Below are 27467 nucleotides of genomic sequence, written 5' to 3'. Positions count from 1 at the left end.
AGCCCAATCTGGCCAGTGCGTAAGTCTAGTGACGAGTGGAGACTAACTGTGGACTATCGTGGCCTGAATGAAGTTACGCCACCACTGAGTGCTGCTGTGCCTGACATGCTAGAACTGCAATTTGAACTGGAGTCAAAGGCAGCTAAGTGGTATGCTACAATTGACATTGCTAATGCATTTTTCTCTATTCCTGTAGCAGCAGAGTGCAGGCTGCAGTTTGCTTTCACCTGGAGAGGCATCCAGTACACATAGAATTGCTTGCTCCAGGGGTGGATACACAGTCCTACCATCTGCCATGGACTGATCCAGACCACGCTGGAGCAAGGTAAAGCTCCAGAACACTTGCAATATATTGATGACATCATCGTATGGGGCGACACAGCGAAAGAAGTCTTCGAGAAAGGTGAGAGAATAATTCAGATTCTTTTGGATGCTGGTTTTGCCATAAAACGAAGCAAGGTCAAGGGACCTGCACGAGAGATCCAGTTTTTAGGAATAAAATGGCAAGATGGCCGTTGTCAGATCCCAATGGATGTGATCAACAAAGTTGCTGCAATGTCTCCACCTACTAATAAAAAGGAGACACAGACTTTCTTGGGCGTTGTAGGTTTTTGGAGAATGCATATTCCTGACTACAGCCAGATTGTGAGCCCTCTCTATCGAGTGACTCGAAAAAAGAACCAATTTGAGTGGAGCCCTGAACAACGACAAGCCTTTGAACAAATTAAGCGTGAGATAACTCATGCGGTGGCCCTTGGACCAGTTCGGACTGGACTAGATGTTAATAATGTGCTCCACACCGCGGCTGGAGATAATGGACTTACCTGGAGCCTCTGGCAGAAAGCACCAGGAGAAACCCGAGGTCGACCCTTAGGTTTTTGGAGTCAAGGATACAAAGGATCTGAGGCGAACTATACTCCAACTGAAAAAGAGATACTAGCAGCATACGAAGGAGTTCGAGCTGCTTCAGAAGTGATCGGTACTGAAGCACAGCTCCTCCTAGCACCTCGACTGCCGGTGCTGAGCTGGATGTTCAAAGGGACAGTTCCCTCTCCACATCATGCAACCGAAGTTACGTGGAGTAAATGCATTGCATTGATCACACAACGAGCTCGAATTGGAAATCCCAATCGCCCAGGGATCCTAGAAGTGATTACAGACTGGCCAGAAAGCAAAGACTTTGGGATGTCTCCAGATGAGGAGGAAGTAAAACGTGCTGAAGAAGCACCACCGTATAATACTCTTTCAGAGACTGATAAGCAGTATGCACTGTTCACAGATGGATCCTGTCGTCTTGTAGGAAAACATCGAAGGTGCAAAGCTGCTGTGTGGAGTCCCACACAAGTTACAGAAGCCACTGAAGGACAAGGTGAATCTAGTCAATTTGCAGAAGTGAAAGCCATCCAGCTGGCTTTGGACATTGCTGAATGAGAGAAGTGGCCAATACTTTATCTCTATACTGACTCATGGATGGTAGCAAATGCCTTGTGGGGGTGGCTACAGCAATGGAAGAAAAGCAACTGGCAGCGCAGAGGTAAACCGATTTGGGCTGCCACACTGTGGCAAGACATTGCTGCTCGGCTAGAGAGCCTGCCTGTGAAAGTTCGTCATGTAGATGCTCATGTGCCTAAAAGTCGAGCCACCGAGGAACATCTAAACAACCAACAAGCGGATCAAGCTGCTAAGATTAAAGTAGCTGAGGTGGACTTGGACTGGAAACATAAAGGTGAACTTTTCCTAGCTCAGTGGGCCCATGATGCTTCAGGGCATCAAGGTAGAGATGCCACATATAAAAGGGCTCGCGATCGAGGGGTGGATTTAACTATGGACACTATTTCACAGGTTATTCATGAATGTGAAACTTGCCCTGAAATCAAACAAGCAAAACGGTTAAAGCCTGTATGGTATGGGGGGCGATGGTTAAAGTATAAGTATGGAGAAGCTTGGCAGATTGATTATATTACACTTCCACAAACACGTCAAGGTAAGCGTTATGTACTTACAATGGTGGAAGCAACCACTGGATGGTTGGAAACATATGCCGTACCTCATGCTACAGCCCGAAATACTATCTTGGGCCTCGAAAAGCAAGTCCTTTGGCGACATGGTACGCCAGAAAGAATTGAATCAGACAATGGTACTCATTTCAAAAACAGTATTATAGACAATTGGGCCAAAGAACATGGTATTGAGTGGGTATATCATATTCCATATCATGCACCAGCCTCTGGGAAAATTGAAAGGTACAATGGTTTGCTAAAAACTACACTAAAGGCACTTGGTGGGGGAACCTTTAAAAACTGGGATTCACATTTAGCAAAAGCCACTTGGTTGGTCAACACCAGGGGATCAACCAATCGAGCCGGGCCTGCCCAATCAGAAATTCTACGGACTGTAGAAGGAGATAAAGTCCCTGTAGTACACATGAAAAACATGTTAGGAAAGGCAGTCTGGGTTACTCCTGCCTCAGGCAAAGGCAAACCCATTCACGGGATTGTTTTTGCCCAGGGACCTGGCAGCACCTGGTGGGTGATGCTTAAGGATGGAGAAGTTCGGTGTGTACCTCAAGGGGATTTGAGCTTAGGTGAAAATATTCAATACTGAACTGCAGGATGTGAATTGCCATACTAACAGTATTTAATAAGTGTCTTTCAGATCATGACAGTGATGATGAAACCAGAGCTGGCTTCTTTGAGTGGTGCCTGACAACTTCTTCGAAGTTGATGTCTTTAACCCACAAACAGTGGTCATGAGATGCACTTGTACCATTTTCCCTGCCCTGGGAGACTGTTGTGACAAAATGAACTTAATGAATTTTTCAAAGGATGGTCCACTGATTAAGATTAATTACTTCTTTGTATATATGTACATATGTATATATATATATATATATATATGTAGTAGTAGTGATTAATTAGATTGTGTTGATAGATTGTATTGATAAGGTTTAAGTATTCAGTGAATGGCATATTATAAGGGGTGGAATGTCCTGGTTTTGTTAAAATCAAGTTTCTCTTTTAGTGAATTTTGCCTGTCAGCTAAAGCCTTCTTATTAACTGCATTTTCCTGGAGAACTGGACCCATGTTTTGGTAAACCTAGCAATGGAATGCAAACTTATTAATAAGCACGGATGGACATCTCGCGAGAGGGGCGACGAGAAACCGGTGACTGAGAAACTGACCAACTGTGTATAACATTCCATTCATGTGAATACTTCATATAGAAGTGGCAGATCACGAGGATCTCGTCCCTTTTGCCTTTTTCCCTTTTGCCTTTGCTTTTTCCCTTCTGCTTATGGTCGACATTAGGAGAGGACCTTGCTACTCGTCCCTGCGAACTGAGGTCTAGTGAGAGACTGAATCTCGCTCCGGTTGGCTGCAGAGTCCAATCCAGGACTTTGGGTGCCGGCTCTGCAGTTGCTGAGACTTTCAAGATTGGTTTTGTATATTTTGTATTATTTTCTCTATTCTTATTAGTAGCATTAGTAAAACATTGTTAATTTTTCCAACTCTCTTCTCTCTGTCCTTCTTTTCCTACCGATCGCCTGTCCTTAGTAAGAAGGGGGAGAGGGAGGGGCAAAAAGGGGGAACTGGGGGGGAGAGGAGGTTAACAATACATCTGCCAGGATTTTATTGTCACCCTGCAATCTAAACCCTCGACAATACAGCATCCCAGAAACAGCATACTAAGTACATCATCCTAGATATAGCATCCTAGATACAGAATCTAAGATACAGCATCCTAGATACAGCATCCCAGATACAGCATCCCAGATACAGCATCCTAGATACAGCATCCCAGATACAGTATCCCAGATACAGCATCGTAGATACAGCATCCCAGATACAGTATCCCAGATACAGCATCCTTGATACAGCATCCAAGATGCATCATCCTAGATGCAGCATCCCAGATACAGCATCCTAGATACAGCATACCAGATTCAGCATACTAGATACAGCATCCCAGATACAGCATCCTAGATACAGCATCCCAGATACAGCATCCTAAATAGAGCATCCCAGATGCACCATCCCACATACAGCATCCTAGATACAGCATCCAAGATAAAGCATCCCAGATACAGCATCCCAGATACAGTATCCCTGATACAGCATCCCAGATACATCATCCTAGATACAGCATCCTAGATAGAGCATCCCACATTCAGCATCATAGATATATCATGCTAGATACTGCATCCCAGATACAGCATCCCAGATACAGCATCCTAGATACAGCATCCCAAAAACTGCATACTAAGTACAACATCCTAGATACAGAATCATAGATACAGCATCTAAGATACAGTATCCCAGATACACCATCCTAGATAAATCATCCCAGATACACCATCCTAGATACATCATCCTAGATACAGCATCCCACATACAGCATCATAGATACATCATCCCAGATACAGCATCCTAGATATAGCATCCCCAAATCAGCATCCCAGATACAGCACCGTAGATACATCATCCTAGATACAGCATCCTAGATACAGCATCCCAGATACAGGATCGTAGATACAGCATCCCAGATTCGGCATCCCAGATACAGCATCCCAGATACCGCATCCTAGATATAGCATCCTAGATACAGCATCCCAGATTCAGCATACTAGCTACAGCTTCCCCGATACAGCATGCCAGATGCAGCATCCCCGATACAGCATCATAGATACATCATCCCAGATACAGCATCCCAGATACAACATCCAAGATATAGCATCCTATATACAGCATCCCAAATAGAGCATCCCAGATAAAGCATCGTAGATACAGCATCCTAGATACAGCATGCTAGATACAGCATCCTAGATACAGCATCCCAGATACAGCATCCTAAATAGAGCATCCCAGATGCACCATCCCACATACAGCATCCTAGATACAGCATCCAAGATAAAGCATCCCAGATACAGCATCCCAGATACAGTATCCCTGATACAGCATCCCAGATACATCATCCTAGATACAGCATCCTAGATAGAGCATCCCACATTCAGCATCATAGATATATCATGCTAGATACTGCATCCCAGATACAGCATCCCAGATACAGCATCCTAGATACAGCATCCCAAAAACTGCATACTAAGTACAACATCCTAGATACAGAATCATAGATACAGCATCTAAGATACAGTATCCCAGATACACCATCCTAGATAAATCATCCCAGATACACCATCCTAGATACATCATCCTAGATACAGCATCCCACATACAGCATCATAGATACATCATCCCAGATACAGCATCCTAGATATAGCATCCCCAAATCAGCATCCCAGATACAGCACCGTAGATACATCATCCTAGATACAGCATCCTAGATACAGCATCCCAGATACAGGATCGTAGATACAGCATCCCAGATTCGGCATCCCAGATACAGCATCCCAGATACCGCATCCTAGATATAGCATCCTAGATACAGCATCCCAGATTCAGCATACTAGATACAGCATCCCAGATACAGCATACTAGCTACAGCTTCCCCGATACAGCATGCCAGATGCAGCATCCCCGATACAGCATCATAGATACATCATCCCAGATACAGCATCCCAGATACAACATCCAAGATATAGCATCCTATATACAGCATCCCAAATAGAGCATCCCAGATAAAGCATCGTAGATACAGCATCCTAGATACAGCATGCTAGATACAGTATCCTAGATACAGCATCCCACATACAGCATCCCAGGTACAGCATCCTAGATACAGCATCCCAGATACAGCATCCTAGATACAGCATCCCCGATACAACATCCCAGATATGGCATCCTAGATACATAATGCTAGATACTGCATGCTAGATACGGCATCACAGGTACAGCACCCTAAATACTGTATCCCAGATACAGCATCTCAGATACAGTATCCTAGATACAGCATACTAGATATAGCATCCAAGATATAGCATCCGAGATACAGCATTGTAGATACAGCATCCCAGATACAGCATCCCAGATATAGTATCCCAGATACTGCATCCCAGATACAGCATCCCAGATACAGCATCCTAGATACAGCATCCTAGATACAGCATCCTAGATACAGCTTCCCAGATACAGCATCCTAGATACAACCTCCCAGATACAGCATCCCAGATACATCATCATAGATACAGCATCCAGATACAGCATCCCATATCCAGCCTCCTAGATACAGCATCCCCAATACAGCATCCTAGATACATCATCCCAGATACAGCATCCTAGATATAGAATCCCCGATTCAGCATCCCAGCTACAGCATCCTAGATACATCATCCTACATACAGCATCCTAGATACAGCATCCCAGATACAGGATCGTAGATACAGCATCCCAGATACAGTATGCTAGATACAGTATCCCAGATACAGCATCCCAGATTCGGCATGCCAGATACAGCATCGTAGATACAGCATTCCAGATACAGCATCCCAGATACCACATCCTAGATATAGCATCCTAGATACAGCATCCCAGATTCAGCATACTAGATACAGCATCCCAGATACAGCATACTAGATACAGCTTTCCCAATACAGCATGCTAGATGCAGCATCCCCGATTCAGCATCATAGATACATCATCCCAGATACAGCATCCCAGATACAGCATCCAAGATATAGCATCCTATATACAGCATCCCAAATAGAGCATCCCAGATAAAGCATCCCAGATACAGCATCGTAGATACAGCATCCTAGATACAGCATTCTAGATACAGTATCCTAGATACAGCATCCCAGATACAGCATCCCAGGTACAGCATCCTAGATACAGCATCCCAGATAAAGCATCCCAGATACAGCATCCCAGATACGGCATCCTAAATACATCATGCTAGATACATCATGCTAGATACTGCATGCTAGATACTGCATGCTAGATACGGCATCACAGGTACAGCATCCTAAATACTGTATCCCAGATACAGCATCCTAGATACAGCATACTAGATGTAGCATCCAAGATATAGCATCCAAGATACAGCATCGTCGATACAGCATCCCATATACAGCATCCTAGATATAGCATCCCAGATTCAGCATCCCAGATACAGCATCCTAGATACAGCATCCCAGATACAGTATCTCAGATACAGCATCCTAGATACAGCATCCAAGATACAGCACCCCAAATACATCATGCTAGATACATCATGCTAGATACTGCATCCCAGATACAGCATCCCAGATACAGCATTCTAGATACACCATCCCAGAAACAGCGTTCTAAGTACATAATCCTAGATATAGCATCATAGATAGAGCATCTAAGATATATGGCTAGATGCAGCCAGACGAGGGGTTAGTAAGAGAGGATGGGACACAGAACAGGATGAGAAGGAAATAAGGCAAGGCAAGGACAGGCAAGGCAAGGCTGGGCTGCAGGCCTTTTTTTTTGCACATTTTTTTCTAGAACATTCATCTTCAGATGAGGAGGAAAGCCGTAAGACCTTATGGATTAGGCCCAAACAAAAACCCCAGCTACCTGAGACACTTAGACTAAGCCTAAAATGCAAAGATCTCTCCATAAGGATGTTTTTTCTACTGTACTTTCACAATCTGCTGGCAGTACAAAGAAATAAGCTGCAGATCTCCTTAGGCTGAGTCATGGTGGTTTGGTGCAGGGATCATGCATATCATGGGAATATTTCACCATTTCTGCTCTGGTTTTCAGTGTATTACACTAAAACACTCACCTGATGACATCATTTCAACAGGAAAGGCAGCGATTTGTAGAATTCAGCTTCTTTGGGGAACTGAGAAATTGCTGAGCTGACACCAAGTCCTGCAGTGTCCCTGTCACCTGCAGAGTCACCGCATCCTCGCCATGGTAGCGGGCATTGTGACCAAGGTTCTATGTCAGCTGGGTGCGGCCGCCGACCGCCCCCTAGGGGAGGGGGACCCTGTCAGCCCCGGGCCTGTCACTGCTTGCTGTCACCAGCAAAGCCTCTGAGAACTGGCCAAACCATGCCCAGACCTGGGGCCAAAGTGGCCCAAAGTCTCCAACAGACAAATCAGGAAGAAAGATATGGGACAGAGGGAGAAAGCGAAGGGAGCAGGAGAAAGGGAAGGAAGAATAAAAAGTAGTGTTGGGCTGCAGGACTGAAATTTCACAGTATTTCATAGTATGTTTGGGATTGGAAGGGACCTCAAAAGAACATCTAGTCTAATCCCCCTGCTGGAGCAGGAACGTCTAGGTGAGGTCACACAGGAACATGACCAGGTGGGTTTTGAATGTCTCCAGAGAAGGAGACTCCACAACCTCCCTGTGCAGCCTGTTCCAGTGCTCTGTCGCCCTCACTGAGAAGAAGTTTTTTTCTCAAATTTAAGTGGAACCTCTTGTGTTCCAGCTTGATCCCATTACCCCTTGTCCTATCATTGTTTGCCACCGAGAAGAGCCTGGCTCCATCCTCATGGCACTAACCCTTTATATATTTATAAACATTAATAAGGTCCCCCATTAGTCTCCTCTTCTCCAAACTAAAGAGACCCAGCTCCCTCAGCCTTTCTTCATAAGGGGTGTGCTCCACTCCCTTAATCATCTTTGTTGCCCAACACTGGACCCTCTCCAGCAGTTCCCTGTCCTTCTTGAACTGAGGGGCCCAGAACTGGACACAATATTCCAGATGGGGTCTCACCAGGGCGGAGTAGAGGGGAAGGAGGACCTCTCTCAATCTACTAACCACCCCCCTTCTAATACACCCCAGGATGCCATTGGCCTTCCTGGCCACAAGGGCACAGTGCTGGCTCATGGTCATCCTGTTGTCCACCAGGACCCTCAGGACCCTTTCCCCTACACTGCTCTCTAATATGTAATTTCCCAACCTATACTGGAACCTGGGGTTGTTCCTGCCCAGATGCAGGACTCTACACTTGCCCTTGTTAAATTTCATTAGGTTATTCCCCGCCCAACTCTCCAGCCTGTCCAGGTCTCTGGATGGCAGCACAGCCTTCTGGAGTGTCAGCCACTCCTCCCAGCTTAGTGTCATCAGCAAACTTGCTGATAGTACACTCTATTCCCTCGTCTAAATCGTTAATGAATATATTGAATAATATTGGCCCCAGTACTGACCCCTGAGGCACTGCACCAGATACTGGCCTCCAACTGGACTCCGCACCATTGACTACCACTCTCTGGCTTCTCTCCTTAAGCCAGTTTGCAACCCACCTCACAACTCTATTGTCTAGACCACACCTCCACAACTTAGCTGTGAGGATGCTGTGGGAGACTGTGTCAAAGGCTTTACTGAAGTCAAGGTAGACCACACCCACTGCTCTGCCATCATCCATCCACCTTGTTACATTCTCATAAAAGGCTATGAGGTTGGTCAAGCATGACTTACCCTTGGTAAAGCCATGCTGACTGCCCCTAATAACCCTCTTATCCTTGATATGCCTTGAGACGGCACCAAGGATAAGCTGTTCCATTACTTTCCCAGGCACAGAGGTGAGGCTGACCAGTCTATAATTACCCGGTCCTCCTTCTTGCCCTTTTTGAAGACTGGAGTGACATTTGCTTTCCTCCAATCCTCGGGCACCTCTCCCGTTTCCCAAGACTTGGCAAAGATGATGGAGAGCGGTCCAGCAATGACTTCAGCCAGCTCCCTCAGCACCCGCGGGTGCATCCCATCTGGACCCATGGATTTATGGATGTCCAGACTATTTAATTGCTCCCTAACCCAGTCCTCACCGACTAAAGCAAACTCCTCCATTGACCTGGCTTCATCCGGGGTCTCAGGGGTACAGGGCTCCCCAGGACAGCCTCCGGCAGAGTAGACAGAGACAAAGAAGGCATTCAGTAATTCTGCCTTCTCTGTATCTTCTGCCACCAGGGCACCCACCCCATTCCTCAGTGGGCCTACATTGCCTCTGGTATTAGTTTTATCTGCTATGTATTTGAAAACATTCTTTTTACTGTCCTTGACCCCTCTCGCCAGCTGTAATTCTAAGGAGGCCAATTTCATCCCCAAAGGGCTGTGGGGCATTGGAACAGGCTGCCCAGGGCAGTGCTGAAGTCATCATCCCTGGAGGGCTGGACAGACGGACATGAGGTTCTCAGGACATGGGGCAGTGCCAGGACTGGGTTATGGTTGGACTCCATGATCTTGAGTGTCTTTGCCAACCAATATGATTCTGTGATTCTGTTCTACAGTTCTCTTGTTGGCTGCTTGAGCTTTTTCACCCCCTGCTGTCATCAGGTCACACCAGGGTTGGACACGAGGAGCTGTGAAACCTGTGTTGCGGTGCTGGACGATTGTTGGTGGTGAGTACAGCGCTTGGGTCACCAGAGCTGTCCCTTCATCCTCTTTCAGCACTCTAGCAGTTTGGAGGAAGCCAATCCTCAAGAACTTGCTGGAAAAGGCCAAGCCAGGAAAAAGGAAAGGTTGATTGCAGGAAAGTATGAAATATATATGCAGGGAGCACTAAGTCAGAAAAGGCTTCCCACGGATGCACGAGCGAGACGCCCTGGAGCTGTGCAGCACTGTGGGAGGAGGACACCCCATCCAATGGACCAAATTCCTGGCTAAACCTGAATAGCAATAAACATGTATCAAATGCTCAGGCCTGTACAAGGATTGTTGAGGTCCCATTTCTTCTTTAATCACTAAAAGGTGTCGGGCGGATGCTGCAGCACTGGGGGGAGATGCAGGGTCTGGTCTGATTGAAGTGGTTTTGGCCGGGGATCCGGTGCGTGCAGGGAGGTGCATTCACTGCAAAACAGCGGCTGTTTTTGGGGGTGAGACCAGAATCCATGGAGTGGGAGATGGGGCTGCAAGAAGCATCTTGTAATATTGCTTCCAGACTGATTGTGGAGGATGGGAGCAGGACATAGGGACGTGACCAGCGACGGGTCCTTCCTGCTGGTAGACCTCAGGAGGGGGAAGGTGTAGCCTCAGCCTCTCCCTCTGCACCCTTTTTCGTTCTCCCTCTGCATTGTGCCCAGTCGTGCAGGGGTGGCTGGACCAGCCTGAGCCTCTTCCTTCAGATGCCAAGTCTCAGGGCCCAAACAAGGGGGTTATTTCCCCCTGGGGGGCTCAGCAGCACCTCCTGACCCTGAGCAAGAGGTGGTGGGTGAACCATCCCTGGAGACATCCCAGGCCAGGCTGGATGGGGCTCTGAGCAACCTGAGCTGGTGAAGATGTCCCTGCTCATGGCAGGGGTGGCACTGGGTAGCTGGGAAAGTCTCAACCCAAATCATTCTATGATTTTCCACTTCACAGCAGCAGTTCACTGTCGTGCCGGGTGCCGATAGCTCTGTCTCTGCCCCTCCACCTGCTCTGGGTCACCGCAGGCCGGCTCGGCTGCTCCCAGGCTCAGCTGGGGCTGTTTAAGCCCTGACAGGTCTCACCTGGAGCCTGGTGGGTCCATAAGCACCCACCTGGGCTCTTTGTGGGCAGCTCCCCTTATAAACCAGCAGCCTGCTTGTGCTGAGGGCTTTTTCTTTCTTTCTTTTTTTCCCCTCCTTTCTTTTTCACTTTGTCTTTCAGGACCCTCACCTTGGAGGTGGGGAGGGTTGGGCTTTGCTGCCTGTGGGTCTCTAGGATGTAGTATCAGGATTTTCTACCTTTCCCAGCACTGCCAAGCAGGTAAGGACACAGCAATGAGCTGCTTCTGCTCCCCCATGGCTGGGCTGGGCTCGGGGGCTCTGCAGTCAGGAGGTGTCCCAGCCCTGTCCTCCTCCTGTTCGCCATCCCGGATGAAGGATGATTTCTTCACGTAGCTCTGGAGTGGCCCTGGGGCTCGGTTTCCAGCCCAGCTGCAGCAACTCTCTGATAGCGCAAAGAAACTCTGTCCCGGCGCTGAGCATCCCTGCATCCCGGAGCCGCTCGCTCGCCCTGCTCAGCTGCGAGGGATTCGGCAAAGGCTTCAGTGGGTACGTGGCTGTTGGGATGTGCACAGGGTCTCACCTCGTGTTTGTCCCCAAGGGAACGTGTCTCCTCTCTGGGATGGGTTTAGATTCACGGTCTCAGCACCGGGAGCCTCGCAGGGTGCGGGCTGCTGTTCCCCTGTGTTCAGGGCAGAGCTGGTGTCCCTGCTGTCCCTACTGCCCTTGTGGCTGAGACTGGGCAGTGCTGACATCCCAAAGGCCACCAGCTCACGCCTGTGTCCCCGCTGCTCTGCCAGGAGCTTCTGCAATGTGAGCGATGTGTTGGGGGCTGATCTGTTGGACCGCAGCTGCTCCATCCCCGACCCACAGCTGGTCCGGAGGATCGTGTCCCAGGTGGAGTTCTACCTTTCCGATGAGAACCTGGCCAAGGACGCTTTCCTGCTGAAACACGTCCAGAAGAACAAGATGGGCTTTGTCAGCATCAAACTGCTGACGTCCTTCAAGAAGGTAGGTGGCCCCTGGTGCCGGCCAGTGGGGCTGGGAAGCGGCCTTCATGTGGAGGGTGTCCGTGTGTCTGGGTGTCCTCTCTGCTTCTGCTGGGGTGTATGGGGAGGTACAAGTTGCCATTTCCAGAGCCCATTGGGAATGTTCTCCTGCAAACCCCAGAGATGCTCATGTGGCATGGGGACGTTGCTTTGCTGTGGTTTCAGGTTGATGGGGTCGCAGCCTGTCCGGACAGCAGGCTTATTGTGGTCCTTGCCTGAGACGCTCATGGGGACGTGGTAACCCCCGTCTCTTCCACAGGTGAAATACCTGACGCGCGACTGGCGGCTCACGCTCTACGCCCTGCGGTTCTCAGAGCTGCTGGAAGTGAATGAGGAGGGCACCAAAGTGTGGCGGTGTGTCCCCATCCCCGAGTCCCTGCTCAGCATCCCCCCCAGCAAACTGCTGCTGGCCTGGGAGCTGCTGCCCCGCGAGCAGGACGCGCTGTTGCCACTGCAGAACAACTTCCTGGAGACCATCAGGAGGATGTTCAGCCCCTTCGGCGCCATCGCCTCCATCCGCATCCTGCGCCCAGGCTGCAAGCTGCCCTCGGATGTGCGCAAATACACGTCACGCTTCCCCGAGCTGCTGAGCCGCTGCTGCGTGCTGGTGGAGTACGAGAGGCTGGAGAGCGCCCGCAGAGCCCTGGAGGAGCTCAGCCACCCGGGCGGCCAGAGCATCAGGGTGGTCCCGCTCAGCGGGAAGGGCTCCAAGAAGAAACCGGAGGCGGTGGAGGAGCTGGTGGATCATCTGGGTTTGAAAGCGCAGGCGAGAGCCGTGACATTCCCCTACGGCCTCGGGGGCTCCCTGCTCGGCAGCGCTCGGGAGCTGAACGGTGCCTCAGCATTGCCATCACTGCTCCTGAACAAGGAGCCCTCGGAACCCACCTGGTCCAGCAGCGACTTCAATCCCAGTGACTGGAGCGACACCTTCACCGGATCGCTCCTCTGCAGCGACCTCTTCCCTCCCTTCGACGCCAACGTGGGCAGCGGCAGCTGCTCCAGCCCCGAGAGCCCCCGCGGTGCCTGGGGCAGCGGGGCGCCCGCCTGGGCCCCCTGGGCCGGCAGCTCCTCTGGGGATCCCAAACCCCGCCCTGGGATCCCCCCAGAAACAACCGGGGTGTCCGAGCTCCTTGGGCTCTGCGACGGGGTCCTGCGCCTGCCCTGCGGCCACAATGGCACCGGCGGCTTCTCCAGCAGCACTGGGAGGGGAGAGCTCGTCCTGCAGCGCTGAGGATTCTCTACATTTGGGTTTGGGGATTCTTTTTTTTTCTCCTTTTCTCTGTGCCCCCCCAGAGCTGTGGTGGGTGTTGCAGCTGCTCCAGGGACCCAAGTTTTGGGCCAGAATGAAGCTTGGGGTGCTGAGCGGCAGCGGGGGCTGCACCGTCACCAGCATCTGGGATGGGGACTCTGCACCTGCTGCCGGCCGGACCCGCGGAGCTGGGGTCGCCGGGTGCTCCATGGCCCTCAGGTTGTGGAGCTGGGGTGGGAAATGAGCAATAAAGGGAGATGAGATTTCCAGGCAATTTCTGGCCAGTGTAGTGATAGTTTGGTTGGTTGCAGGACCAAGGAGTGGAAAAACAGCTGCCCAAGGTGCAGCCAGACAAGGGCAGGAGGGTCCCTGCCCTGCAGTGCCTCCCTCGCCATTCTGGGGCTGATTTGGGGTTATTTTGCTGCAGCAGGGAGGCAAAGCTGAGTCTGTGGTTCCCAGTGCCCCTTACACCCCACCCCACCCCACATGTGCCTGCGTTTCTGCCCCCGCTCTTCAGGCTTGGGGACACTGCTGAGATCTTTCTTGCCCCGGGCATCTTGTGGAATGGTCTTGGGGACCACAAGGTGGCTTGTGGGGTCCCCAGCGGCTTTGTTGGGGGCAGCCGAGCAGCTGGGGCGGACATGGCTGCCTGGAGGTGTCCCTGCAGCGGTGGCCTTGCTGGAGATGCTCAGTCGCGTGAATTTTTCCTCCAGGCTCTGGTAGCCAGATGGGATGGGAGTTGGCAGCACTGGAGTGGCTGCGGCCACCGCTGTGCCCTGGTGGTTATAGGGCACAGTCCATTGAGTGCGGAACACCCTGGGGTCAAAGCAGCACCCACATGGTGCCCTCAGAAGCCCTGTGAGGGGGAGAGGGAGTTGTCATGGGCTGGTTCCCATCACCAATGTCCCTTGGGTCTTCTGGTGGCCGGGACATCCCCATGGGGTGAGCCTCTGTGCAGGGAAGGGGGCTGCAAAGCGGGAGGAGACTCGGTTCTGGGAGGGGAAACAGGAGAGATGGCCCCGGGTACTGGGGAAATGCTCAGAAAACAGGATTTTCTGGGCACATATGACCCAGGGCAGGGGTGGTGGGTGCTGGGAGTGTCCAGGGTCAGGGATGGCAAAGGGGCCGAAGGTGCCGGGGTGTCCGAGCAGACGGGGAGCCAGGGGTGCCGTACCTGCTGGTGGGGCCTGGGGGGCGCCCGGGCTGCAGGGCTGGGCTGCTGCTGCATGGTTGGTGGGTGCAGCGGGGCTGAGCCTGCAAGAGAGACAGGAGCCATGGCCGGCGCTCATCTCCGCTCTTGCCCCCATGAGCGTCCTGGGCTGCAGGGGTCGGGGTGGGTTCCTACCTGCGGGAAAGAAGTTTTGGGGGAGCACAGACGGCTGTAGTAGCTGCAGGACCAGGGGAACGCGGAAGCTGTTCGCTCGGAGCACCGTGGTCGCTCTGACCATTAGTAACTAAGGACTCTTTGGGGTGTCCCAGGAAGGAATGTTGGGGCTCCCCGTGTTCCGCCCCAGCCCAAGAGCCTCCCCAGCTCCTCCTGGGCAGGGAAAGGGTTCAGGGGGTTCAGTGGGTGGTGGGTACAAATGCTTTTTGCTTCAAATATTATTTTCCCGGGGGAAAAGGAACAAGTCGATGCAGCCGAGCTGTGTGTGGGGACCAAGCTGCACCTTGTGCCACACAGTGAACACGTTTGTGACCATTGCCTGTGTTTCTGTGCGCTGGAGTAATAGTGAACACGTTTGTGACCATTGCCTGTGTTTCTGTGCGCTGGAGTGATGCAGAGACAGGAAAAAGGGACGCGAGGGGGTGTCACACAGCACGTGTTGCCCAGACCTCACTCCAGCAGTCCCCTGATCAGGAAACCCGAGCAGCCCTGGATCCCCCTCGGAGGGGCTGAGCTTTTGTGACACTTGGGAGGAGACGGAACCCACCACTGTGTGCTCCCAAAAAACGGGCTGGATGCTGCACATCTGCCAAGGTGCTGGGACTATTTGTGCTCTGCAGGACCCCAGGGATCGGGTCGGTACATCGTACATGGACCATTTGGCACCACCAAGGACATCCTGGGAGGAACAAGAGGGCTTTTGCTCCTGCTATGTGAGCTGGGACAACTCCTGCTGCGAACCAGAGGCCAGAGCTCTGCGGTGGCCCGTATGCTGTTAATTAATCGCACTGTTCTCTATTAGCGAGGCACCGCTGGCCGCGAGGCTGGCTGAGCCCATCTGCTGCGGGACTCGTGGCAAGGACTCTCGTTGGGGGCGTGAAGACAACCGGGCTTCTAAAGACATCAACCTCTATTTCACTTTGGAGCCAACCCGCCCCTCAACGCCTCCGCTTGACTCACAGCCGCGGGAAAGGGCTCCTCAGCCCTGTCTGTAGGAATTGGCCTTGTGTTTGGGCAGGAAGGTGAAGCTGGTAGGTACAGGGCCCAGAAGCATCTCGCTGGAAGAAAGAGAAGAATAAAACAAAAAAATAAGGAGAGGTTTGTGTTCAGTGCACCATACACAGTTGTTTTATGGCCCCGTGGCTCTATAGCGATGGTGACTACACTCAGGTGTCTCAAATCAAGACTTTAATCCCTAGAAATGAAGGCTGCTGCACAACAGCACCCACAGTGCTGAGCTTCAGCCCCAAACCACAGCCCCGGAGGGACGAGCCCACCAGGTAAGGGCAACGTCCTTCTCGCCGGGGAGTCCCCAGGGTCGGTGCCGGGTTTGGTGACCTGAACGCGGCGTCACCGCTGGCCGGGACGTGCCAAAACCCAACACGAGCCTCCGAAAAGCTGCTCCCAACCTCTCGCTGTGCGTGTGCGGAGCCGGAACCCTGCTCGTGCCAAACTGCATTAAGGTCAGGTCCCAAAATGATGTAAGTCAGCGCTAGCACGATCACATTTGGCCTCGCTTAAGCCTTGAACTATTTCACACTTTGGAACGCACGCTGTATTTTCAGTGCACAGTAATTTTCTTTAGAGTTGAGGTGGTTTAACATATTTCCTGGATGCTGGTTCAACTAAAACTTTCCATAAGGCGACTTTGTGCTCTGCCTTGTCCCTTCCCACCCATTTTACTGAAATTCAATGCTTTCTTACCTTATTTTAATCCAATCATCCACGTTCTGGCTTGCCATCAGCGTCTCCAGACAGTCTCTCCCCATGTAGTAAGGCGGTCGCTCATTAATTTTCTGAGGTAGGTGTTCTAATAAGCCGGCTGGGATGTACCTGCAGTGAAACACAACAGCGGTGGGTGTGGTGGCTCGGACAACGCGGGTTCGCTGTGCTGAGCGTCCCCAGCCGGCAGAGTTACCTGCAGAGGAACGAGAGCCATTCCAGCAGGAACTTCCTCGTCTTCTCCACCCCCTGCGTGTCCGAGCCCCAATGCTTGAGGCCGTAGCTGGTGAAGTCCTTGAGGAACCCAAATCTCTCACTGGAAGAGATATCCCAGTGGCACTGCTCCTTAATTTCAGTGAAAAGCCACGGTTTGATGAGCACCCCTCTGCAGCAAAGAAGTGCATTGTTATTCCCCTCACTGATGCTTCTGAACACGCCAACTAATCTAAGAGGCTTTCCAGCACTCATCTGCCTGCCAGTGACGCTTGAATTTTTATCTCAATTTCCACAGGAACCTGATGGACGTTCCCACAGATGCAAAGTGATTTTACCAACTTTCAAAGAGTAGTTTCGCCAAGAAGAAACTTCTGGTGTTTCAGGTCTGTTCAGGTATTTAATTCCCTTTTTACTCTTGCACCGATGGAGCTCAGAAGCGAGGGGGGAACACAAGCACTTGCCTTGCGATCATGATTCCCGAAACGCCCATCTGCAGGGCTCGATTAGCATCTTCATAAGACAAAATATCACCATTTCCTGTCCAGAAGGGAGAAGCCGGAGGTCAGAGCGATACAGAGGGCAAGTCAAGCTGAGCGAATCCAGGCATGGGAGAAAATTCACAAAGGACACGGGGTCCAAGAGCCAGATTGGCCAAAGAGGCCCCACAGCTCATGTTCTGAGCCCCCCAGGGATGTTGCTGACACTCCACCTCCCTCAGGCTAATCCTCTTGAATTCAACACGCAGCACTTCCACTCCATGTGACAAAACGGAACACCTACCGAAGAGAGGCATGGGGCGGCTATTCTGGCACACTCTGCTATGTAGTCCCAGTCCGCGCCCCTCGTGTAGCGCTGCTCCCGGGACCGGCCGTGGAGCTGGCGAAGAAACCTGCAGTGAGACCCCAAAAAACGCCTGGAGGAGGCAGAGCAGACTGGGAATAATGGGCTTCAGCAAAGGAAATGACACGGGCAGGGGTCAAGGATCCCTCTGAAATGAGGTTTATTGGGCTGAAAGCTCCCTCCCAGAGCACCGCAGGGACCATCTCCCTTTGTCATGCACGCAAAGCTCAGAAACACCCACGAAGACGCTCCCCGCACCTGAATTTTTCACTTTCATGAGCAGAAAACACTAAAAGCTCATATGCAGCTCAGCAAAGGTGTTTAAAAGAGCCGCTGGGCTGCGGGGAAGGGTAAAGCACCCCCGTGTTGCGCAGAGTTCCCCGGACACCGGCCAATGATCCATGTACCGTGACCATGGATGCTCCCCACTCGCGGATCTTGGGGATTATTTAGTGAGCCACGTTCATCTTCTGTTGCACCCCCGTCCGTATCTCCACAGTCAGCGGGACGTCCAGCACCTGCAGAAATGGAGGGTGAGGCAGGAGTCGGCTCCATCAGCTCATCCCCCGCTGCCGGCAGATGCGCCGACTCACCGAGTTCATCCCTCGGACGATCTGTTCAAACCTGTTGGTCCGAGTCATCAGGGCGCAGCCTCCTCCCTGGGGGACAAAAAGTGGTAGAGTCAAGATTTTCTGCCTCCTCGCATAGTGAAGATGCTGCTTGGAGCTGCTCCACAGCAGCTCTCTGCTCAGGGGATGCAGCTGAGACTTGGAGCATCTCAAGACTTGGAGCAACAGGACTCACAAAGCGTGCTAGAGAACATCTTACCTTCTTGTAGGTCAATGGGACACCCCACGTTGATGTCTACAAAGTCTACTTCAATTGTCTGGTTCAGGAGCTCTGCACATTTGGTCATTGTGTCTGGAAACGCCCCTTCCAGCTACCAAAGAGGGGACAGGTTGCCTGAGTTCAAGAAGCAGCTTTTCTCTTCAGAAGCGAGTTATCATTTTTTTAGGTTATCAAGGTGACAGCACTCACCTGCACCCCAAAAATACCTTTGGTGTGATGGCGTTTGAGGAGAGCCCACTCGGAGGACTGGCCCTGGAGCAGGTTGGTGCACACAGCCATCTCTCCGCAGGTGACGTCCACCCCGAAGCGCTTGCAGATCCTTCGGAAAGGGAGGTTACCACACTGGGAGAGACAGCAGAGACGTGGTTCTTCAGATCTGCCCTGCTCCACATGTGGAACAGCAACATTTGACAAGAGGAGAGAATGATCTACTCACCGTGGTGAGTGGAGCCAAGTAGAGCTTGCCTTGGATTTCCAGCTGGGAAACAAGAGGGATGGAGGAAGATATTCCAGTCAGCAATTTTATCACCTGCCGTGAGTATAACTCAGTGGGAAAACCAGAAGATCACCGGTTTTGTTCAGGAACCTCAGATATTCCCTGAGAACGTATTGTTTGGATGAAAGAACCAGAAACTGAACCGCTCCAGTTGTTTTCACTGCTCGGCTTGGAGAAAACTCAAAGCAGTTACAGACCGAGGGATGCGAGACTGGCTAATGGGTGCAAGGACAGGGATCTTCTCCCTGCTCTGGTCGCACAGGACATTCGGGGCCGTCTCCCAGGCCCTCCTGGGCTGTTGTGCAGTTGGGCACCTCTTGCTCCTCTGCAGAGCACCTGGTGGCTTTGTCGCCCTTCCCACTGTCGCCGTGAGGCTTGGCCAGACCGCGGAGATACTCATGGGCCTTCTTGCAGTTAAACTTCTTCTTGTGCAGCTGGTGCTGGAGGTCCTTGGAGAGGTTGTTCCTCACCAGCGTCTTCCCTTCCCACTGCTTGCCCAGGTCCGCCTTGACGATGTTCTGGTAGCTGGTGCCGAGGTGGGACTGGGCAAAGTGGCAGGTGACACTGTAAACGCACTTGCCGAAGGTTTGGAAGAGCACACAGCTGCGGCCCAGGCCGCCCGGCTTCACGGCCACGTACTCGCCGACATCGTGGAGGAAGCGGCACCGCGCGCTGAAGTAGCACTTCTCTGCACAGCCCTTAAAATGATAAAGAGCAGGGTGAGACCTCTGCCCTCTGCTTCCCCACCCAGGCATGCCAGGGTTGGAGATACACGAGCCATAGAGACAAAGGACATTAATGAACTGGGTGAAGAACCCAGTTTTGGGACAACACCACTATCCTCCAGCACAGGTGAGGTAAGCCTGGGTCTGCCCTGGCCCAGAACTGCTCTGAGCACCCACCGCGCCCCAGAGCCCCGTGTCCCGCCTGCGTGACCGACGGGCACAGCCTGTTCTGCTCGCCGTGGGTGGGTTTCGTGCACGGCCGGCTCTTGTTCTGCCCCCGCGCCCGCTTCCGCTCCGCCGGCTCCTTCTCCGCTGCTCCATCCTCCTCTCGGCTCTCCCGTCCTGCCCCGGCTCCTCCGGCCTCACCCGTTTGGCGGGGCCTCGCTCTGGGGGCTGCCGACATCCTCACCCTCCTTCTTCTCCTCGACCTCCTCCCCATCCTCCCCACCCCCCCGGCCGCTGGGCTCGCCCCGGGCCCGCAGGAACGCGTGGAACTGCCCCTTGGAGGTGAGGAACCTGCGGGGACACGGCACCGGCTGAGCGGAGTGACCGGGACACGGGGCTGCTGGGGGTGGCGGGGAGGGCACCGGCCGGGGGGTTATGGAGGGACCGGGCACCAGCCAGGAGGTATACGGAGGGACCGGGCACGGAGTGGGGGGGCTATGGAGGGGGCGGGCACGTCCCGGGTTGGGGTTGTGGCAGGGACTGGCACGTACCATGGGGGATCGCGGGGCTGGGCACGTCCCGGGGTTATGGATGGACCGGGCAGGGCTGGGCAGCCCCGCTCCGCACTCGCCGGGCACTCACCGCTGCCGCCATGCTGCCGCTCGCGGTGATGACGAAAGGGGCGGGGCGGGGCCACGTGACGGGGAGTGTATAAAAGGCCCGGCCGAGGCCCAGCAGCCTCACAGCGGCGGGCGGGGCGGGCCGGCAGCGGGGCCCTGGTGGTGCCGCTCGGGCTGCCCCCAGCACGTGGCCGGGCTCCGTGCGGAGCCTTGAGCCCTCGGCCTCGCTCCGGAGCGGACACAGGGCTGGTCATGGCGTGAGGGACAGGAAAATACGCCTGTGGCCTTTTGTTTCATGACTTCTGAGGGGTTCCCTGATTCTGGCGAGGGGGTCTGGCTGCTCTGCATCTCCAGAGCTCCCGGCTGGGGAAGATGGAGCTCTCTGCAGAGATACAAGGCTCTTGCTCTAGGTTTTTTGGATGCTTGATGTTTTGATTTTTAAGCAGTAAATACAGTGCCTAGTTTCTAGGTGTTCAGCTGGTGTGTGCCAGCTCCCATTTCACAGAGCCATAAATCTGCCTTGGAGCCATCCCATGGGCAGAATTCTGTTGTGGCTGCTCCAGCAACAGGACTTTCCATGTTGCCCTTTGGAAACATTTGCAAGCCTAACCCAGCTGAGGTGTAGGAGGGCTTTGTCTGTTTGCTGGGCCATAGGAAGAGCTGGTTTGTGCTCTGGGCCCGGGCCCGGCTTTCCTCCTGTTAGCAATCAGGACACATAACCACGGGCGTAGTTCTATGCGGTGCTTTATTTCAGCGCTGGGAAACCAGGGGTTCGCACCCAAAGCTGGCTTCACTGGTCAGTCTAAGTTACACAGTATTTATACAGTCCATTCACATACATATTCATATATTCATTAAGATACGTAACGGTTACTCACTATTGATTACAACATCGATTACTACATCTTGGAACTATTTTGATCATGTGCAGTGTCCTCACTCTATACGTATTTAGGCTAAGATAAAAGCTAGGTTGTTAAGATAAAGTATACTTGAACACGATATGCTTGAACATCCTCTCAGGGACAGTTTACAAAACTGATTCATCCTTCCAGGAACATTTTGTAAAACTGGTCCGCTTACTAACATTTCCCCCCTTTGAAAATGCTTTTCTATTCTTAGACAATGCATTTTCACCTCAATCAATTTCTTTGATTACTGATTCGCAATTCCCTTCAGGTGTGATGGTTCCAGTCGTGCCTCTTCATAAGCTGGAGGGTTATCAAATATAGGATTAGCATAATTCCTACTCAGGATACTGAAAATGCGATTATTCCTAGCATTTGTTTGACTAATTATGCGCTTAATACCTACATACAACAAACAAAGAAGAGCAATCACAATTGCAAGCACAACTACACTTTCTAGTAGTGAATGTACCCATCCTCCCAAACTTAAATCGAATTTATTCAACAGAGCTCCTATCCAGCTCTGTTCTGCATCTTGTTTTTCCTTTTGCAGCTCCACTTGTGTTTGGGTCAGCTTGGAAATGTCTTTCTCAACCTCTGAAGTTACGTCCGGAATATGGATGCAGCAGTGATCGATTCTGTCTTTCAAATATCCACAGACGCCATTTTCTTTTAATAACATTATGTCGAGTGCCATTCTATTCTGCAAGGTCATTTTAGTCGTAGCTTGTAATTGTATATTGAGATCCCGAAAACCTTTTTTAGTTATTCTAGCCAATCGATCCATTTGCCCGATCAATTTATCAATCATTTCTCTATTCCTATAGGCTGCAATTGGTGCAAAGAAAGATTCTAGTGCCCAGCTAAATTTAACACTCCTTGATGGTTCATGCCACACATCATCCTCGTTTATTTCTCGTTTATGTCTGACCTGTAATAGTTCTTGCCTCTTTTTCAAAGGTGACCTTTTCCAAATGGGACATAGTGTTGGCAACCCCAAAGTAATTTCTCTAATTGGTCCTCCCATTGGCAAATGTGTACTCCAGGTCCCATCACTTAAGGCCCAAACTAAATGTCCCATACTGCCTATAACTCCTTTACAGTCAATTTTGTCTTTATCAATGCCAATTTTAAAGGCTGCCTGTGGGTCTAACTGTTTCCGACAAATGCAGCCCGTAATCACTGCTACTTTTACAATGGACAAAGGTATCTCTTTAATGTCTGTTTGACAAGTTATCACCCGTGAGCAATTCCACCATGGTACTGTCATTCCTTCTGTTACATCGGACCACCGTATGCACCATGGAATTGCTTCACTGTATTGGTATTGTTGTACAATACTTAATGTCCACATATTGTTCCGTAATTCAGTTATGTTTTTGTTATCCTGATCTTTGCGTTCCCAGTAGGTCTGTTCAACCTTTTGATTAACTATTTTAGCGGTCCACTTGTCATAGAAGCACCATCCTGCATCGTGGAATCGTCCTATTGTAATATACCTTGCTTTAGGAAATTTTAAGCAATCTGCCCTGTGTCCTGGCGTTTTCCATTTTTGTCGTTCTCTTAACCTTTGTTCAGTTGGGACTTCTTCTATTCTAGTGTGGGATTCACATGCTATCTTACCAGTTCTGTTTATTTCTGGTAAGGTAGTAGCGATTATTCCCCACTGTACTGGGTCCTCAGCTGATTTTGGTATGGGAAGGCAGGCAGTGATGCTACTGATATTTTGTGTTTGTGCAAAGTCTCGGATTAATCCTATCATTAGGTTCTCTGCCTGATTTTGTACACTTTGTACTACCTGTGGTACCTGGGTACTTTCATTACTATCTACTGGTCTTCGTGGCCTAATTTGCAATTCCATTCGAATAGTCTCATATTTGCATTTATAAATTTTCCATGCATCGGGCGAGCTTTCCCACTGTCTATCAGGGGCCTTGTGGAATAGAGTGGCACTTCCCTCTCCAATTTTCAAAAGCACAAAAACTCGGGGTATAACCAAAACCAAAGCTTGGTAATGCAGACCAGGCATTATTGCAATGTAATCTTGAGTGTGGTTGGACCTAGGATATGTGATGACCACGCTCTTGGAACCTTCTTCACACGGGTGTAATGTATCCAGGAGTCCACCCCGGCAACTTTAACTGCGGTAAACGTGGTCAAGAGTACTTGATAGGGTCCATCCCAACGTTCTCTCAAAGGCTCTTCGTTCTAGTTTTTCATATACACAGTGTCCCAGGTTCTATATTATGTACTGGATTTTCAAGTGCCAGTGGTCAACTCCACTAATGCAGATCGGAGTCGATTCAGTGTCCTGCCAAGAGACAACACATAATTGTACAGGTCCTGATTACCCTTTATGTGGACCTCTGGATTTGGGTTTGGTGCTTCATAGGGTTTGCCATACAGAATTTCGTATGGACTTACTGACATTCCACCCTTAGGTTTTATCCTGATACGCAACAATGCTATTGGTAAGGCCTGCGGCCATTGAATCTTTGCCTCCTGACAGACCTTACTAAGTTGTCTTTTTAAAGTTTGGTTCATTTTCTCTAGCTGTCCACTGGACCAGGGCCTCCAGGGAGTATGCAGATCCCACTGAATCCCTAAACATCTGCTAACCTCCTTTACCAGTTGTGTCACAAAATGGGGCCCCCTATCAGATGATATTCCTATTGGTACCCCAAATCTAGGGATTATTTCTTTTAATAACCATTTCACAGTTTCTTTTGCTTGGTTGGTGCGACAAGGGAAGGCTTCTGGCCATCCAGAAAAGGTATCCACCACAACAAGTAGATATCTATATCCACGAGTTCGGGGGAGTTCCGCGTAATCTATTTGCCAATAATCCCTGGGTTGCATGCCTGTCTTAATTTTCCCATTTCTATTTTTCTTTTTACTAGAGGATTATTTTCAAGCAAATTTCACACTTAGCTGTAATAGACTTTGCCATTGTTAACATCTGGACCGACATAATTTGTTTTCTTAGATAAGTTACCAATGCTTCTGCACCCCAGTGACACTTCTGGTGTTCCGTCTGAAGTATTCCTCTCATAATAGTGGTTGGCACCACAACTTGTCCATTGGTGGTTACATACCACCCAGAATTATTCTTGCTGGCTATGAAGGTAATAAATCAATTGCTCTTACCTTCTAGGAGACAAAACCCACCATTGTTCTCACTTGCCGTGCCACCGACCAAGATGTTTGATCAGCAAGCCGATTTCCCTCAATAATTTTTGATGTTCCACTTTGATGAGCTTTACAGTGCATTATAGCAACTTGCGATGGTTTCTGAATGGCATTAATCAAGTTCGGTATTTCCTTCTGGTATTTAATGTTTGTTCCTTGTGAAGAGAGCAGTCCCCACTCTTTCCAAAGGGCTCCATGCACATGAACAACTCCGAAAGCACCTGCCAGCGGGGTGTCTCTCAAATCAGGATGACTTGTATGGGTGTATTCGATAACTTCCACACAATCATGTTCCAGGTCTCCTTCTTCTGTACCTGCACCCAAAAACTCAGCAGGATTCATTAGGTTAGTAGTTTTTAGAACAACATCATCTTGTTCTGTCAGAATTACCTGGTATTTCATCATTCTGCTTGGGGAAAGCCAATGGCCCCCCTTTTGTTCCAATACTGTTGTCACCATATGGGATACCAACACTTCTATCCTTTTTCCCATAGTTAGTTTTTGGACCTCCTGGATCAGCATTACTGTAGCAGCTACCGCCCGTAAGCATGCCGGCCACCCAGCACTTACCGGATCTAGCTGTTTGGAAAAATAGCCAACAGGTCTTTTCCAGGATCCTAGTTGTTGGGTTAATACTCCCAAGGCAAGTCTTTGTCGCTCGTGTACAAACAACTGGAAGCCTTTGCTCAAGTCCGGCAGGCCCAAAGCAGATGCTGCATCAAAGCCTGGTTTAGCTTTTGGAAGGCCTCACGTTGTGGCTTTCCCCACTTGAATGTTTTATTCTCTTGTGCCTCATACAAAGGTTTGGCGATCAACCCATAGTCCATAATCCAGAGTCTGCACCATCCTGCCATTCCTAAAAAAAGATCTCAACTCATGTAAGTTTTGTGGTTCTGGAATAGCACAAATAGCATGTATCCTGTTCAGGCTTAGCCTTCGCTGTCCTTGAGAGAGCTCGCATCCTAAATAGATCACAGTCTCGGATGCAATCTGAGCTTTATTTTTCGATACTTTGTACCGTTCATTCCCAATTGGTTCAGTATTTCAATTGTTACCTGGATGCAGAGTTCTTGCGTCTCAGTCGCAATCAGAATATCACCTACATATTGTAGCAACAAATACCATTGTCGAGGGATCATGATATGACCTTTTGTGGTCCATTCCTCGAGTTCCTTGGCTAGCTGATTTCCAAAGATGGTTGGGCTATTCTTGAACCCTTGTGGAAGGCGTGTCCAGGTTAACTGAGTTTTCCTCCCATTGTGTGGATTTTCCCATTCAAAGGCAAATAGCTTTTTGCTTTCATGGTCAAGGGGTATGCAGAAGAAGGCATCTTTTAAATCAAGTACAGTAAACCATTTATATTTCTCTTTCACAGATGTTAACAAGGTATATGGATTTGCAACTACTGGATAAATGTCCTTAGTGATCTGGTTTACAGCCCGCGAATCTTGGCCTAATCGATAACTACCATCAGGTTTCTTTACTGGAAAAATCGGAGTATTATATTCTGATTCACATTCCTCTAGAATACCATATTTCAAGAATTTTCAATTAGAGGTACTATTCCTAACCTAGCTTCTAGTTTCAGTGGGTACTGCCTCAACTGTACTGCCTTGGCATCTTCCTTCAGTTCCACTTTTACGGGCTGGGCTGTTTTTGATTTCGCAGGTATGTCAGTCTCCCGTACCATAGGAATCACAGCCTCCTCCACTGCTTGCGGTATTTTCACTACCAGGTTTTATTTTAAAAACAGAATTTGTCCTACCTTAGATTCTGGAATTTTCATTACCAGGTTTCCATCCTCAAATGTTATTACAGCATCCAATTTGGTCAATAATTCCTGTCCTAAAAGGGAAACTGGACAATCTGGAACATATAAGAACCTGTGGGTTAGATCCTTTTCTCCAAAACACAAATCCAAGGGTTGTAGGAATGGCCGTACTTCCTCCTTCCCTGTGGCACCAACAGTTGTTGTAGCTCTGTGACCTACCGTCCCCTGTAAGGAATTCAGTACAGACTAAGTAGCCCCTGTGTCTACTAAAAAATTTACATCCCGGTTTTGGCAGCTTCTTTTAATCTTTCTAAAAGGCCGAGGGAGACTCATTCTTTTCCTGCATCACATTATACAATTTTGACCAATTCATTTGCTTCAGCATAGCAGTTTGAACGCTAATCAATAACCAATCCTGATACCTCTGGAGACGGCATAACCCGCCTCCTGTATAATTCCATCGGGGATCTTCTTCTGGAAAGTTCTCATCAACGTTAGCCTCTACTTTCCCATTCTGAATATCTTATCTCACTTTATCCCTCGCAACCTGTATAACCATATCTTTTCTGTAGGGTCCATTAATGTATCCAAAATCACTTGTAAATCATCCCAATCAGGATTCTGCATTTTAATTATCATCTTAATTATTGCAACCTTATCTGGATTTTCCCAATAAGGACCAGCCGATTGCTTTCAGATTACTAAATCCCCTGGCGAAAACGGAACTTTTACATAGACTGGTTACCCCCCCACACCTACTGCCTGCCGCAGGGGTGCTATTACGTTTGGTGATCCCGCCCCTGCTTCATCCCCCGCGGGCGGCGAGCCCGGAGGAGAGGAGCTGTAGCTCCAACTCTAGCAGCCGCCGCTCCCCCCCCTTTTCACCGCTTTAGCAGACACTCAGCTTTTCACCTTTTTTTTTTTTTTTTTTTTTTTCCTCCGCA

General features: G+C 50.1%; 2 protein-coding genes and 1 pseudogene across 3 annotated transcripts in view; 1 reads left to right on the top strand and 2 right to left on the bottom strand.

The window, feature by feature from the left end:
• The window catches only part of LOC309451913 (uncharacterized protein), a gene marked incomplete at its 3' end in the record, with an annotated part of 263365 nt that overhangs the window by 18791 nt on the left and 217107 nt on the right, over positions 1-27467 (bottom strand). The window lies entirely within an intron of this gene.
• On the top strand, positions 11720-13620 carry LOC309451909 (uncharacterized protein; the record flags this gene model as incomplete). Its single annotated transcript, XM_082076611.1, has 3 exons — positions 11720-11889; positions 12141-12351; positions 12649-13620. The coding sequence occupies 3 exons, from the start codon at positions 11720-11722 to the stop codon at positions 13618-13620; spliced, it is 1353 nt and encodes a 450-aa protein (XP_081932737.1).
• On the bottom strand, positions 15821-20689 carry LOC309451908 (tRNA-dihydrouridine(47) synthase [NAD(P)(+)]-like; annotated as a pseudogene). Its single transcript, XR_014186712.1, has 13 exons — positions 20667-20689; positions 20073-20386; positions 19307-19843; positions 19086-19127; positions 18839-18991; positions 18624-18740; positions 18394-18459; positions 18208-18318; positions 17741-17836; positions 17422-17497; positions 16941-17129; positions 16727-16855; positions 15821-16080 (listed from the first exon to the last, which is right to left on the bottom strand). The product of XR_014186712.1 is annotated as a tRNA-dihydrouridine(47) synthase [NAD(P)(+)]-like (transcript).

The sequence above is a fragment of the Streptopelia decaocto genome (assembly GCF_964273445.1).
Source record: "Streptopelia decaocto genome assembly, contig: HAP1_SCAFFOLD_89, whole genome shotgun sequence".
NCBI lineage: Eukaryota > Metazoa > Chordata > Aves > Columbiformes > Columbidae > Streptopelia > Streptopelia decaocto.
Note: the sequence above shows the minus strand (reverse complement) of the source record. Positions and strands in the feature narration are given on the sequence as shown.